The 17334-nt window shown below is 35.5% G+C and overlaps 1 protein-coding gene across 3 annotated transcripts in view; it reads right to left on the bottom strand.

Moving 5' to 3' along the window:
* Positions 1 to 50: 50 nt before the first annotated feature.
* The window catches only part of LOC135615216 (cation-chloride cotransporter 1-like), a 28450-nt gene continuing 11166 nt past the window's right edge, over positions 51 to 17334 (bottom strand). Inside the window, exons 5-14 of one of the 3 annotated variants that reach the window (XM_065113421.1) lie at positions 15168 to 15259; positions 12184 to 12298; positions 11564 to 11664; positions 9078 to 9139; positions 6324 to 6575; positions 6044 to 6158; positions 5572 to 5766; positions 4256 to 4656; positions 2229 to 2390; positions 51 to 1253 (exon numbers count right to left, since the gene is read on the bottom strand). In XM_065113421.1, the coding sequence (XP_064969493.1) occupies positions 163 to 1253; positions 2229 to 2390; positions 4256 to 4656; positions 5572 to 5766; positions 6044 to 6158; positions 6324 to 6575; positions 9078 to 9139; positions 11564 to 11664; positions 12184 to 12298; positions 15168 to 15259 (2586 nt within the window). In that variant the 3' untranslated portion in view covers positions 51 to 162. Of the gene's footprint in view, positions 1254 to 2228; positions 2391 to 4255; positions 4657 to 5571; positions 5767 to 6043; positions 6159 to 6323; positions 6576 to 7571; positions 7702 to 9077; positions 9140 to 11563; positions 11665 to 12183; positions 12299 to 15167; positions 15260 to 17334 lie in introns of those variants that run through there. The other 2 variants (XM_065113423.1, XM_065113422.1) reach the window with 2 other exon arrangements.

Below are 17334 nucleotides of genomic sequence, written 5' to 3'. Positions count from 1 at the left end.
TATCACCAAAAACCACAACCGATTCAAGTAGCAGATGACTCACCTGAACAGATCAAAAAATGACTATAAAGAATAAATATCAGATGAGTAAACAAAACCAACCCACAGGCATAAGTCAATTACAACAAGGTCGTGTGACCAGAAAAGTCGGTAAGTATACAATTACGTGAACAAAGTGACAACATCTCTCCTATACCCCCTAACTATCAACATCCTCGGCACATTTTCAACTAAGAGATCCATATACTCCATGTAAAAGTACGCTGGGTGGTTTAGAGGTGGTGGTGGGAGGCTGACAAGCACGACCGCAGACATCCGTGAGTATCTCAGAATGGTCGAGTTCAACTTCAGGGTCGTGTAAAGGAACTTGTCAACCTGCTGCTCATTCACCACCACTGGCTTCCCATCGGCCATTAGTGGTTTCCCTTCATTCCTAGCAGTCTCCTTCATCTCAGCTAGGTAGGAAGCAATTCGACGTTGTGCACCCGTGAATGCCTCCGCCGATTCATCCTGCTGGTCCCCCGCGTCAACATGTGCCTCCCATGACTTCATTGTTATAACAATCACCTCAGCCTGCATGCGGAGGTCATAAAGGAACTTCTTAACATCAGCCTTCAGCTCTTCAGCCTCTGTGTCCTCTTCGGCAATGCAGAACACCTGAATCTTGCAGCTCTCAAAACTCTCTTTTGTTAGAAGGAGCTGAGATAGGAGAAGCATAAGGCCCCCATCTCTCACAATCCAGTATAGGTCAATTGTTCCGTATTGTCTCTGATATTCGCCGGGCCATTCATCAAGGCCCTTGACAATCACGACTGCCTTGTTGGCAATAATGCAATCATTGATAATGCTGACAAAGGTGGATGGAATCTGGGTGAGGTTTTCACGACGCCAAATCTCAGGATATCGCATAACCACAATATTGGGCTTAAGGTTGCCTAGCCCCATTGTCTGGACAATACCACGAAACCCATCAGACATTGTGGGAGCAACTATGATCTCAGCTACTCCTTCACAGCGCTTGTAGTCTATGTAAGTGCTCATCTGACGACAAGCTGTCTTTGCATCCTCAGCTAATTCATGATAGTCACCATCGATAATCGAGACAAAGATTGACATCCCGCGACCTTTCTTCTTCATGCAATTAGCAAAATCTGCAAGCTTTGGATGACATGGAACATTTTCTGGCAGCTTTCCCCATGGCCGACAGAAGATGAGGGGAATAGGGTACCAGTTTTTAGGGTGTACCTGGTTTGCTTCAAGATAAGACAAACATAATAAGTTAATCATGTAATAAAGATAAATTCTAAGAAGACTCGTAAACAAATTCATGCATTTTATAGTAAGTGGAGACTTGACAATTCTTTAATAGATAAATACAAGGAGGGCATCAAGTTGCCAATATCACAATATGAAATTCAGAGACAGTTGTGATAAAAAATGGCATGTTTCATGCAAAATTTGGCAATTCAGTTTCCGTGACAGAACAGGTGAAAACATGGTGTCACTATGAAGAGAAATGTTGTAATATCTTTGGTTAGTTTCAACCAGACCAAGTTATGTAGACAACTATCATTTGCAAGTTTGTGCTTCCCGAGGCCTTTGTATATTTGCAAAAATGGCACATAGATAAAGAGGACATAAGAAGGTCAGAAAACGTAGCAAACAATCTCATTCATGAAGCAATGATGATATTGATAACATATCTCTTGTGAATGAATGGAGCATGTGACATATTTGTAAATTGATAGTTGACAATAAACTTGAAGGCTAAACAAATCAGATGAATGATTATGAAATTATATGCATTTTAACATGCTGCAGATGTGCTGTATTGCCATTGTACAGTGCAGGGTCAAATCTTCAGACACATTCCTCTGAACCATACAATAGTGAACAGAAAAATTTCTTAGTCCAATTATCTTGCTTATCTTTTCCGGGGTCTTATCTCTCTGGAGATGTACTTTAAACTCTCTTTTATTGTAATTACAGATCGAGTGAGAGAGGTTGTTGGGTTGATCCCTCAAAGGACACATTCCCTCCATCTAAAGATAACTTTTATTATGGTATACTTCACAAATTCAGAATGCAGTATTTGACGCTGATGTTAATGGGTACACACACTAAGTACTGTCATTGCTATATAATACCATTTCATGGTGCACTGAGCAATCAGTGATAGAATATTTTTTCTCAAATCATCATGAAAGCAGAATAACATGTAGGCATACCTCCCAGTGATCGAAGACTGCGAAGGGCCAGTTGAAAATAGGCACTCTTGAATCCATCTCCCCAATCTCCAGCTTTCCCTTTTATGCTCACATAATAATAAATGAGGCTAGCAAGGGCCAGAGACACCACAGTGAATGACCAGGAGATAAGGAACATGATCACTGGATAAATAAAAAAAATCTTAGATACGAATCAGTTTATTGGACAAAAATAATTCATCCATGCATATCCTACATTTCAACTTTCCAACTTTAAAAGACATAGATTTTATATTTTTATTGGTTCTTTTAATATCCCCAAGAAAAAGTTACTGCATGAAGAAAGAAACAGCTAAGGAATCTATACATTTTTTACTTAATGCTACTTGCCATGTAGTGTTTTTTTTTTTTTTTTCATACGGTAAGTTGTGCAGGCAGGATTCTATCCCAGGATTTAGCTAAAAGTATTTGTTTTACTATTTCCATTTTAAAAATTTGTCAAATGTATTCTGACATTATTAATGTTTAACCATTCAAATCAGACCATTAATATGACTTAAGTTCTCTTTGTGGCAAATTCTTCTTTCATAGTGTAATGATACGTTCACACAACAGCTTACAACCTGATGAAGAAAATATGTACTTCAGCGTTTGAAACACAAACAAACAATTGAAGGAAACATCAGACGATATCAATGGTCATATATAAGCTTATATAAAATACTCTAATATTTTATTTCAAGTATGCCACGAACGCAAGAAAGCAAATGCTTCAACCAGTTAATTGATCCACAATAAATCACCAATCAATCTTAGACAATCTATAGTCAACTTATGGATTGTCATCATCAATTGCTCTTGGATCTCAGTCATTACAATTTTCACGCTTTGGATCCTGGCTTCCTTTTCTTAGTAACTCTTCTGATACATATTATCATTTTATCCTGATTTTATGCCTTGCCATGCTACCATTAATATAATCATTGGCACAATAACCTGGAGCTTGTAACATTTTGCATGTCTATCCTGCTAAAGCTCATTTTTAGCTGAAATTCGAAAACAAGAAACCGTGCTACCCTTCTTGCACCATAAAAATCTCCAAAAGCATATTGGCTATTTTTGACTCAAAGTTGCCTAAGCAAGAAGACAACCTACCTTTTTTACCTAAGCAGCACACAACCATAATCATTCTTAAACAAACCATAAGCCAACTCATAGATTATGAAAATAAAATGAGATCTACGTACTAACCTGATTTTTATTAATTTAAAGTAATTATTCCAACATCAACATCATTATAGTACAGTTGCTATAGCCATTCAATTGAAAGCAGTCTTGGTTAGAAATCAATAAAATGTTTTTAGGTGCATAACTATAACATTTAACTGGTCACATAATGAGAAATGGCATATTAAATAGATCTAAGAGGAGGCTTTAAATGGTCAAGTCCTTAAGATCAAGCAAATCTTAATAACTCGGAAGCGGTAGCAGGTCACCGGTTAGTTGAGGAAGATAATACTTGATGATGAGTAAGCACTATCATGAACCATCATTGTAAATCATGCCACCAATTTTCTATAACACATACTTGAAACCTCTAAAGGGTATTTGGCTATTACTAGTTTCTACATGCCAAGTATCTCTTGTTATGACAAACCAGATGCTTGGAAATGTGTCTATAACTAAATTATCAGTTCACTTCCATATCTGCAGCTAACAAAAAAAACAAACTGCTATCTTATAAATGACATAATTACCATCCAAAGATTTCCATCACAATCCTAAAATATTTGTCACATTTTTATCTTGTCATATCCACAAGAAAATTTTCCACATTGCTTTTCCGTGATTCTATGGCCAACCAGCAGTACTAGTGGCCCTAAACTTGCCTACTTCTTTCTGTACACTATAACTTGATCTAACATAGCTACTTCCATTATGCTACAGTTGGCATAGCTTATACAAGTTTATTCCTGGGACACGTATCAACATCTAGCTTGCCAGATGGTAGAGGTGATAAAGAAATATCCTGAACTTATGTAACATACCAATGCACATCAATGCTCCAAGAAGTGAGAGGCTCCAGTGATGAAACTTCCATCTAGGGCGCCAGCTAGGAGCATCAAGTAGGTCAAGAAGGAAGCAAGACAAATTAACTCCCGCATAACATAGAAGGAAGAACATAGTTATAGTAGGTGTGATCAGATCCAGGTTCCCAATCACAACACAGCAAATACAAATAAAGGCTGTAAAGAGCGTTGCCAAATGAGGTTCTCCCCCTTCTGTGACCTTGAAATAATTAAGAACAGGGAGAATGTCATCATTTGCTATTGCTGCAAGCAGGCGTGGGGCACCTGTCAAACTCTGAAGCGCTGCACCTAAAGTGGAGAGAACAATCCCAACATATATAATTGCTGGAAGAGGCCAAGCAATCTCTGCAGTCAGAAGCCTGCACAAAGTTCCATATTAGAAACTCAAGCAAAGAAATAAGACACAACTTCAAACAGATATATGCTTTTAACTTCAAAGGTTAGAGAGCCAATGGCATATTAGCATTAGCCAAAACCATAATGTTAAATTGGTATGCAACAAAAACCAACTAAAATATAAGATTTCAGAGAAGAAAGCCAAAATCCTATGATCCATTGAATACAAGGTGGTCCATGACCAAATGTGCGCAACTACAACAATACTCATTTAGAGGGTATATTCGTTACTACTTTGAGTAGTTTGACGATTGAGAATCATTTTTTTTGTAGAGATTCAATTGGATTAATAATTTAGTTAATAAGACAAGTGTTGAGAGTTCTAGATAGTTTTCCTTATAAGAAAAAGATCTTCTCCCATATGTTTAACTAACGATCTTAACCTAATAAAATGCTAAAAAGGTTTTTGGCATGGAAAGAATTGTTGATAAATTTATGATAAACTTAATCACAAATACATCAATATTTCTCTTGTTTCTCTCTATTTATGTAATGCTTTAGTTCATCAACAGTCAGTAGAACAGCATATACCTACCAATCATCAGAATATTCTACAATAGCTGTTTCTCCCAACAGCAAATCTATATTTATAATTAGGTACATCATAATGACTTATATCATATATGCATCATATATAAGATCCTAACCATCACCCTGGCATTCCATGTAAGTTATCGTTCCAATCCTGATCCATCACCAATCTAATGCTCTGAAAAAAAATTAGCAGGGTGAAATGGTGGTGGTGCCAAACTAAGGTTCACATAAATTTCAGATCAAATGAAAAGTGGATACACAGGCAAAAGACCACAGAACTTCATAGTTTTTGTGTCAAATATTGTCATTCAAGACCAAAAACAGAACTAGGAAAAATGTGGTACCGGTTTGTCAGTAGCTCTTCTCTAGTGGCCAATGATCCAAAGAGTAATACTGATATCAAATATAAAAAGGAGGTGGTAAGTGTTGCAGCCAATGTTCCAACTGGTATAGAACGCTGTGTATCCTTCAACGATGCAGATCGATTTGAGCCAGCCATAATTCCTGTTACAGCTGGAAAAAATAGGCCTACCAATGCACTACAAAAAGGATAGAGAATTTCAGAATGCCTATACGAAAAAAGTTAAAACTATAATATATATCAAGGAATTAGAAGGCGTCATAGTTACATGCCAAGATGTATATCAACATTTGTTACAGTCACATTTCCCCAAAGTAAACAAAATCAACTAGTAAATCTAATATCTAACATTTTAAAATTGAATAAATTATGGCGTCACCTGATTTAACATTTCATTAATAAAACCTCTGCAAACTTAGAAAAAAACCGAACATATATATGCAGTAAAGGCTTACTTGAAGCTCCAATAGACAGGTCCATCTGGTTCAGGTATTCCAGCATTTGTAGTACGCTGATAAGCAGAACTCCAATTGTCTTTCAATGTTTGTGATCTTAACCCTGTTATGCCACCTGTGCCCAATTCCAAAGAGAGCAACATAGGCATGAGATACCATAAAAGAATTGCAAGTTCATGTACATCACTTCATGCAAAGTGAAGTCTGAAAAAGACTGAACTTTGAAGTAGTAACTAAGATAACCATATGCATAAAGAAGTATTTAATAAAGGGATCTTACTTGAAGCATTACTCCTTGGAGCTGCGAAGGTTCCAACAAATATGCAGAAAAGTGAAAAAAGGACAGGAATCAAGAAAGCCGGTGCTACCCTATTTATAATCTTGACACCACCAAATACGATGAAGCAGAGAAGGATAACCACAATAACTCCATAAACTTGCAGGTCATGCAAGCTTGGAGTAGATACAGTTGTTACTACCTCAGATATTGTGCCATTAGCTGCTGTGGTATTGCTGACGACTGTCACAGACTCTGAAATAAAAAGAGGGGACAACCCAAAAAACAATTTAACAAGACTATGCAGACAATTAAGTATATTTATCAATGATTTTCAAGTACATAACATAATTCAAGATCCTAGTTAAATATTAAAACATGACTAAAAACCCAATCAAAGCATCTCTTGAATTGTTATTGGAGCTTCTCATAGTTCACGAAAACTGATCCATAAAAAAACACTCTCAATCCCTTTTCTTCACTAAATGCACTTCCCCAAGCAATATTGTTTTATTATAAAAAGAAGCAATTTCATGTGCACCCTCTAAATGTCAAAACATCTTTATCAATGACATTCAAGGACATATCTGTTTTGAAAACCAAAAAAAGTTCAAAATACCATCAAATATGCCCATGCATTAGCTTCCTTCAAATGACTTGGTTAGCTATGATCAGGTTGTGAGTTAGATCAAGGATCCACATGAAGTGGCTATTGGCACATGCCATGCTAATGCTATGCCAAGTGCCTATATAGGCCTGCTGCTGACACAAAATAGAACCCAGAACAAAGGAGAAACAATAGATAACTAGAGAAAGAAATATATATACCTCAAACAAAGGGGCATCACTATTAAAAAAGTTCAGCCCAATACACAAGTATCCATCAAATCAGGGCTTGACATTAATTCTAGAAACCCAAAAAACAAATCAAAAGACCTTTGGATAAGGCAAACATGGTGTGTTCCGCAGGGGGTTATTAAAACAAATAGCATGTTGGCACAACATGTTCAAGTTTACACAAGTTAAAATTACCACCTTGGCAATCCATTTAAGCCTTTGACTTCTGACCAGCACATGTAGTATACATGTGTCTAAGGCAAACATGGCAAGGTCCGCAGGGGGTTATTATACATGTAGGATACATGTGTAGTATACATTTTGTCTGAGGCAAACATGGTAAGGTCCGCAGGGGGTTATTAACACAAATAGAATGTTGGCACAGGATGTTCAAGTTTACACAGTTGAAATTACCTCCTTGGCAATCCTTTATATGCCACCATTTAAGCCTTTGACATCTGACCAACACATGTAGCATACAGGTGATTAATCTCTGATAGCTTGTCATCTGGGCTTGGCCAATCTTGATCCTAGCATGTGCTAACTTGAATGGTCTCATCATGTTGGAAAAGGAAGATAGAGAAAAAAGCAAGAGAAAGAAAGAAGGTAAGCATTAGATTGGTGGACATCAAGAGCAGTGAAGAAAAAAAGCAGAGGTGGTAGGAAATGCGAGAGGGAGAATAAGTGAGGACAACTATTGAGCAAATGGCTCATAATCAATTAGATACAAATGAATGGGAGATGTGAATGATTCTTAGCGAAACTTATCATGTGTATTGGTAATCATTGTATTTAAAACATGAAGATACAATTATTTAAGGTGGTAGACAGAAAAAAATGGTTTAAACAAATGACCTCTATATTATTTATATCTAAATGTTTTGACAATCATTGTGGGTGCCCAAGCCAAAACACGCTCTAGAAGCTAGGCACCTACCCAACACCAAATCATAGAGGGCCCCAAGGGCTTCAGATTACTTGGCTGCCTATTAAACTTCATGATGGCAGAGCTACACTTCTTGCCAGCGTTTCATAGTTGCCACATTTCAAAATCTGTGATTATTCTGGAAAAACTAACACATTGTGGATCTTGACTAAGCAAGGATATGTAAAGCATGAGGAGCAAGAGCTCCCAAAAGATTGCTTATTGGAGATTTATAAATTAGTTCCAAAGAGCAAAGAGCTAACAATGATATTATTAAACATCAGATATGCTAACAGCTGAAAAAAATCCAATAAATTACTCATTGAAAATGTCAAGGACAGTCATGTGGATGGCAAAAACAGAGTACCTTCTTGTGCTAACTAAGAGCCCACAAATTTGAAAATTGATATCCCTAAAAGGTTTTATGCTTAGTGATCCTTTACTTTGTGATACCTTCAGTTATAGCCAGCTGAAAGTCTAATTGACTTTCCATCTATACTAGTTTCTGCATAAATGCTGTTGGAATAGTGTATAATTCTATCACTTCCAATATATGACAGTAATTCATTAAAGGTGAGTTTGGTATTTTAAAGCTGATTGTATTTAGAAGATGCTCTTATGCTAATCTAAAATCAAATATACATATATTATTTAAAATTTAGCAATCAAGTATCAGAAAGAAAAAAAAAATCACATATCTTGCATGTTTTGGCCATTACCTTAGTTACACTACCTTCCAAAATTGTTGACATCCTACTAAATGTCAAATAAGTACATTTTCATATTCAAAACCATTTTTTCTTACTATGTAACTGCCATTTTTCTATGAATTCTCCATGACAAACTTATCAGATGATCTGGTTAGATTAGCATCTAACCAGTCAACTCCCATATCCAATATGGTGATCTGTGGTATGACCACTGAATTTCTATACTACAAGCTTTTTTCAAAGCAAAAGCTTAATCCAATTTCCACAACCATCATAGTGGTTTACCTCTAAAGAATCCAGCACCTGGCACAGCACCCAAGAAGGTCTCCACAGCTCCCAAAACATACCTGAAACAATAACAGAGTTAAAATAACTAGATTCCAGAACTAGGAAACCAAGTTACCATAATTAAACAATCTAAAAACACTACTTGCATCAAATATCCAAACTTAAAGGCAATATGTATGCGTTGGTTACTCATTCAAAAAGAAAACTAAGGAGAGCTTAGGCCTAGTTGTTCTCATGGCACCTATAAGTTGAATTTGTTCATCTCTCCTCAATGTATGTAGTTCATATTCTTTAAAGATTTCTTATTGGTCTTCATCTTAATCACAGAAACTGCCACTTACAACTTGCCATCAACATAATCTTTTTTTTTTAATATCATATTCATAAATGTCAGATTCAGAATCCTATTCTCAGCAGTATTAACTTTCTGTGATGTTTTCTTTCTAATTGTCCTATTTGGCTCCTTAAAACATAAATAGTCTGATAATTTCCTTGACAAATCTTCCTTTTTTACTTTAAGCATCCTTCTCTTATTTAATGTAACACTCTCTTTTTATCTCTTCTTGAATAGTGCACTCCAGTAATTGAAAAGTTCTAAATTTTGGCATTTCTTGAGAATCTATTATTTATGTTTCATTTGTTAATTTCAATTTGAGAGTAATCTTTGAACCACATTAAGATTGCTCCTCTTAGCAAGTGCAAGCTATCACCAACAGAGATAACAAAGCTGAACTATAGACACTGTTAAAGGAGAAGAAAGATAACAACTTGAATTAAGCCACAAGGCCTTATAATCACTCATGTATGTAAGACTTGTCAAAGAGAAGTTTCTGTTTTCGATACAACATATACTAATGAGATGACTCATACATGGGTCAAGAAGTAATGGTGTATCCAACTCTATAAGGAGAAGTTCAACTTAATACTACTTGGAATAGTAGAGGACGGATACATTCCCAGCCCACTTGTTATAAAATTTAAAAGGAGGAAGCAGAAAAGGCTCCTCACCCACTTGTACTGGTAATAGAATATGATTCAATTTCTTTTTGATAGATTTTTTTTGTTACTATTGTTTCATTAAAATTTTACATTAGTATTTTACTATTTTGTAAAAGTATGACATTATTTTTTGTTACTCATACTGGTAATAGTTTGAAGTCTCCAGAGTCCTACTATGTAATAAAGGTATGAAATTTATTTTTTTATTAGGATTTGTATTGGACAGCCTAAAGTTTTTATTTTTGGTGGAACTTTTAAAGATGATAAAACTTCCAAAATCAGAACTTTTTCTCCCGTAACTCACATATATTAGTGATTATATGCCTTGAAGGCAGAGAAGAAAGATATTTAAACTTTAATCTCTTAGAGGTTCCTCTCTCCCTGAAAAAAGTGAAACTCCAGGCAAGAAGGGCAACACCTAGCTCAAAGCTATCATCTGACCGTTTTTTATATGTTCATTTCTGACAATGACATATCTCAATTCTTGATATTCCTACATTTTTCATAAGCTTAATATCATGATTTTTAGGCATCAGCTGCTTCATGGACCTCTATCATTAACTTCCTTTACAACTCAGACATCTACATAGACTCCCCAAGAAATTATTCTTTTAATTCTCAGAAAGCAAGAAAATATGCATGCATATTTCACCATGAATTTGTATGGCATATGTACCAAGGCATGTAAGCTGACAACAGCTTCACGCACAGTATGTGCCAGTAAATAATATCTAAGCACCATAATTGCTTATGAAACACATGGAAAAAATGTGTAATAGAACAGATCAATGTGTGCATGTGGCTCCTTGATCTTGTACCTTTCCATTTTAGCTTTCAATAATATAAGATTCCAGAATTAATTCATCTTAATATCCAAAACAAAGGCATTAATCAATTTACTATGTCAATTAGCACAGCGAGTTCATTCTCATTTCACTTGGTGCACATTTAAAAGGAAAAAAGGTTAACTCTAATTTCATGTCAATATCATTAAAAAAATTTCATTAGTTTAATTTAAGGACAAATATAAGCCAAGAAACCGTCAGCCCAAATTTAAGTAGAACTGTCAAGGCAATCCATTTCTGAATGGCACCAAGTTCCCACCCTAGGTAAGTTTGCCGAACTAATAAAAATGAGCAAGAGGGCTGTCTGCCATTGCAGGTTAAGCTCTCATCTATGGGGAACCAGGAGTTCAAACTTATGTTTAGACTTTGTTAAAGTCAACATGAATGGAAAATAATGTTTTATTTGTTCTGATCTCTAAGTAATCTATGTCAAATAATCAAATGACAAGCTTTCCACCATAAATAGTCTTATTTGCAACATGTTGATACCCATTTGAACTAAAGCATCAATTCTTGCAAAAAGGGGCACAAGTCACTCAGATGTTGTCATCTAAGACATGATTGGGCAGACAGATCTGAAAGTGCAAAACAAAAGACAGAAATACAGAAATATAAGAAGTTAACCCAAGGCAGACTTACATAGCACCAGCAACTGCGTTACCAAGGAAGAAGCATAATCCAATACTCACTCCAACTTCTGGACCCAGAGCCCGACCGATTAGATAATATGGGCCACCACCCTGAATGATCATAGTAAATGAGAAGAAAATCTAATCCAAAATTGATATGCTAGAAAGGTAACAAGGATAATTTTGATCAGCAGATACTATAAATTACAAAAAAATAAGCCCATAAAGAAGATGCAACTGATTATCTAAGGAATAGCATATTCTGTTAGATGTTTAAGTTGGTATTCATGATTCGGCAAGTTATCAAGACCAGATTAATTTGACAGTTCCCAACCTTGATTAACTGTCAAAAGTTGTTCAACTTGGTGTACAATTTGTTATAACCAGACAAGAAGAATCTCTAAGCACCCAAAAAAGAGGTTTAGCTATATTATTAAACTTTTCCCAACTGTTTCTTTCATGCATCATGGAAAATGCCCATTCCAGATAATACCAGGTCTACAAACTCTCCAAGCCACAGCAATATGTAATAAACCTAAATCCGAAACTAAAGAACCACAGATCTTTAAAACAAGACAAATAAACATTTCTCAACCAACAAAATTCATAAACAATGAAGATAAAGTTTACCTTCATTGCCCCATTTGTTGCAATTGCACTTAATGATATACCCGTTAAAAAAGTGCAACATCCGCAGAATGCAACCAGTAAAAATGCTTCACCAATGCCAGCCATACCCACAATCCTACAGAAACAATAACCAAATATTGTCAGCTTACTAAGTTCAAATGCAAATGAAGAGAATGAAAATGTTAAAACTGAATGCTAGAATTATGCTAATTATCAACTTATAATCAATATTACTTAAAAATTTATGATAGTGATAACAGATATATAGTCAACAACATAATATGTTTAGTCAGAGGTGTATATTAAAATCATTGGCATGGAAGTAAGGAAAAATGAATAATAATCCACTCAAAACTGAGCTCAATGCTCAAAGGGCACAACTTCCACATTGTCACAGGAGGCAGCCTATTCAGGTAGGAAGTCAATGCCTACATTTTAGCGTACACCATCTAGGCATCAGGTCAGGTGATCCGACAAGCAGCTAGATGGGGTTTGAGTGGCCACCTAAATCCTTAAAGTCCACCTTTTCCCCTTTACCATAATTATTACATAAGTAAAGAGTAATATAATTTCATCCAAAAAATACTATCATGATAATGAATGTATTCTTTGCTCAATTACACATGCTTTCAAAACATAACGTATGAATTAATAGAATTATTAATTCCATTTCTGATTGGTTCTACTCAAATTTATGTTAGTACTTTAATTGCTCTCACAAACCTAGGACTATGATAAGAATACTCACATGACCTATACAAAATACTTAATGCAAGACGACTTCACATGATAAACTGTATGTTTTACTAACTTACAGATTATCAGAAGTATTGACATTATTTTTAGCCTTTAAGCCACAGTAAAGTTGCTCCTCCTTTTGCAACCCAGGTGACCAAAACTTGAATCACGAAAAGAACCTTACTGCTTGCAAGGTAACGCTACATATAGTGATCCTCCTCAAACCAACAATGGCACAAGCCTCATGCTCTAGGCAGCCCATCCATATAGAACTTTATGTATCTTTTATGGCAATGTTTCTGTGCACCCACCTGCATACCATTGGCAGGACACTCATGCAGTGCACTAACCTTTTCTATACCAAATCTATATAATTCTCAAGGAAATTTTTTATGCATTATCATGTGCACCCTGGCCTCCTGCCTATGCATTTAAAGGGTTAAGGCCTACGAATTACACTCAGTAATTCAAACTGAGAAGAGAATAAGGTGCTAACAAACAAAGTCTCCATTATTTGATGAGATTTACAGAAAGGGGACTTAATACTAACTGCAGACAATGATGCCCCGGCCTCCTGCCTATGCATTTAAAGGGTTAAGGCCTACGAATTACACTCAGTAATTCAAATTGAGAAAAGAATAAGATGTTAAAAAACAAAATCTCCATTATTTGATGAGATTTACAGAAAGGGGACTTAATACTAACTGCAGACAATGATATGATGCTATGTTGCTCAAACTTGGATACAGCGTCATGTACGGAAATGATCATAGCATCTGACATGGTCATCCTATTAACTAAGGATAGAGGGATACAGTAGAAAAAGAATCAATTTAAAATAAGATATAGGGATAAGAGACCAAATCAAAAAATATTAAAATATTATATAACATATTTCAATTATAATATTAAAATGATCTAAAGTTAACAAAAACATAACTAAACATAACTTTTCTTTCCTTCCTTTTCTTTTTTCTCTCTTCTCTCTTCTATTCTTATTTTTCTTCTTCTTTTTATCCTATCTTTATTTTCCTCCTTTGATCAATGGATGGCCAAGATGCTGTAGGCTGATTTTCTATAAGGCCTTGGAATAGATTAGATGTTACTGAATCTTAAGTTCCATCATCTGTGACATCACCTCTGTCTCTGTCTCTGTCTCTCTCTCTCTCTCTCTCTCTCTCTCTCTCTCTCTCTCTCTCGCTTTTTGTGAGTGCACACGTGCATTCAACAGTGTACAGTAGCATGTTGGCTATGAGAACATCAATGGTAATAACTGCAGAGAAACTATGGCAGCAGCAAAGGAGGGTCAACCATCTCCTCCTACTCATCCACCAATTTCCATTCTTTGCTGACAAAGGATCAGCAAGAATCTGCTGATATTGACTTAAGTTTGATAACTCTAGCTGATTTTTGGCCAAGTTGGGTCAATTCCCAGCTGAGTCTCAGTTCAATTGTTTCCAGTCAAATCTGAGTCAAAGAGCATACCAGCACTAGTAGCATGTTACATCAACATTGATTTCAAGGGCATAGATGCCAAATCTGAGCATCATATATGTAATGTATCAGAAAATTGATGAAGTCATAAGTAACATCTTAACAAATGGAAACAGAAAACAAGGTATTCCCACCAAGACACCACAAAATGAAATTTATCAAAATTTAAATAGTATATTGTGTAACAGGTAAAGAGGCTTCATCAAGTAGCCTCAGCACAATGATTGCACTTCATACTTAATAACAACAGATTTTGTCATGTATGGTAGCCATTTCTTTTCAACTGCAATGGATAATAATTGGTCTTGGTTTCAATAACATGTAATATTATTGCTATAATAAAAAATACTCTTTACTTGTGAGTTGTGCCTATGCTCAGTGAAGTTCATTTTGCCCACTATTTGTTAAAAAACCAAGTAAATCAACACAAGAGGTAAAATATGAGTGTCCGCTACACTTCATCATTGTATCATAAAGATAGGAAATTTTTGAGATCATCTGATCATTGTTGCCTCAAGTCTCTCCATCACAATTGTATCTTAGCCAAAGGGGAGACCAGTATAAGGAAATAATCATCAAATTAGCAAGATAAAATCACTCCAATACTTAAATTGACAAGTTATATTCTAGAAGAACCCTTAATGTCAATGTTGTGATCATTTACTTACGAGAAGCTTCATGAAAAAAAAAACCTACAGCATTCATGCTAAAATCAACATTCGACAGGGAAGTGAAAGTATAATGCACTTCACCAGGAAAAACGGATATAGTATATGATTCCCAAGATGTTCTGCAAACAAGGTATAAACACACCCATCATAGTCCCCAACTTGGGGCCAGCAACCTGCAGAACAGAATTAAGTCCAACTAATATGCTAAACATAAATATATTTGAAGTTATGTGCAACTACAGTAATCATCTTAAGATTTGGCACAAAAAGATTATTGTACTGCAGAAACATAACAATAGAAGGGCAAAAGGACAAGGACAAGCTACTAATAGGAGACTTCATATAGTTAAGTACAAGGTATGCAATACCGTACCATACCGATGTTTCGAGGTTGGCTCGGTATAGTACGGTACCAGCATACCGAGTGGTACACCAATGCGTACCGAGCGGTACACCAGGGTGTACTGAACAATTTTATATATTTTCTTTTTTACTGTAGCACTGTAGCACATTCCGTCCGGTACCGGGCGGTCCGCGTACCGGCATACTATCGGACCGGTAGGTACCACCCATACCGGGCAGTACCATTCGGTTCTGCATACCATGGTTAAGTACACAATTGTTTATTACGACAGTATCAATCCATTTATCAGCAAATATACTTCATATGACGGAGAAATTGAGTTGTGAAAAAAAAAAAACACAATTAACAGACTGGTTAGGTTTGCACACAAAAGATAAATACTTCCATGCAACCTATGGATCCAAATGAAGGACACTACGTTACTTATAGATGGCATACATAGTGAGCACATGTACATTCCCATAATGAGACACAACGGAGCAGCACATCATTAAAAAACTTTAGTAAATGCGTAATTTGACAATTGAACACATTCCAACAATTTCTTTTATGACGAATAGGTTCTGAAAGCTAGTTAATTACTTATTGATTAGAACAATATGCTTTGACACTATAAATAAGTATCGAGCTTGGCTACATACATAGTTAAAAAATACTATGGCCTTCTTCATTCCAAGGTTTTAACTTTTAAGTACAAACTGGACCAGTATATACAGATTAGTATATATGATCCAATCAAGTACCAATACTGTAACAAATGTGTTCACATATGGATATATACCATTTACTTATTTTCTTAATTATTTTATTCAATAGTAGGAGTCTTGTATATTCACCTTTTTATATACCTAGCAGTATAGGTCAGGATACCTCCTGACATTGAACTGGTTTCTAAATCTTTGCTCCATACCAAATTCTACTATCTCAATTCTAATGTATTAGTGTATCCATAACTTGTCAAAAGAGTATCCAGCATGCATAAGCATGCTAGTGCATATTGCATAGTATAATGCTTAGTTAGCAGTAAACAGAAAATAAAAAACACATACATTAACTAAATGAATCTAGTTCACATTTAGACATCCAGCATTGTGTAATATCTAACAGCAGAACTTTTATTTCATGTAAAATTGAAAAAAAAAAAAGAAGGCTTTGTGGCTGTTGAAATATTAACATGGACATTGAATGAAAAGTAATTGACTTAAACTGGTTAATGGATCATATTTGTCAATCATTCCTTTGATAGGCTTCTAATGATGTTGCTGCAAATAATAGATACTTCCTCACAACATTTAACCCAGGTTACCTTTAACCTTTTCCTCCTCTTCCATAATTATTGGAAACCCTAAAAGCTCCTTAAGCAAGAAACCTCAGAACTTCCATGTTACATGGCCAATTAGTCATAACCATCATTGATTGCTTCCTTCATTTATTGGTCTTTGAATAAACTAAAACCTACACCTCTTAATATGGTGCTTACTCATGTGTCCTTCCTATTCACCACACATCAACCTGAACATGCTTTGTGCGTGAGTAGAAATTTCTCCAGGCTTGCAATGCTTTTCTAGTTCATCCTGCTCTACTTTCATTAGACTATTTGTGACCAGAAAATTAAATATTGGTACCAATACAATGCTGGAATGTGGTTGGACAAGCATGTGATGGTTGTTATGGTGTTGAAATATACCCAAAGATTATATAATGTCATAATTTGGCTAAAATTAACACCATCATACCAATACCCAGTCAGACCAGTATGTACCAGGTGAAATGACAACACACAAATTTCAATTTAGATATTGCTTGTTCAAAGACCAAACAAAGACCAAAACCTAAAAACATATTTGCAATGAAGTAAGGCCATGGTAAAAAAATGGTGCACGA

Source organism: Musa acuminata, chromosome BXJ2-6, assembly GCF_036884655.1.
Source record: "Musa acuminata AAA Group cultivar baxijiao chromosome BXJ2-6, Cavendish_Baxijiao_AAA, whole genome shotgun sequence".
NCBI lineage: Eukaryota > Viridiplantae > Streptophyta > Magnoliopsida > Zingiberales > Musaceae > Musa > Musa acuminata.
The sequence above is the reverse complement of the archived record's forward strand: the minus strand, read 5'-3'. Positions and strand labels throughout refer to the sequence as shown.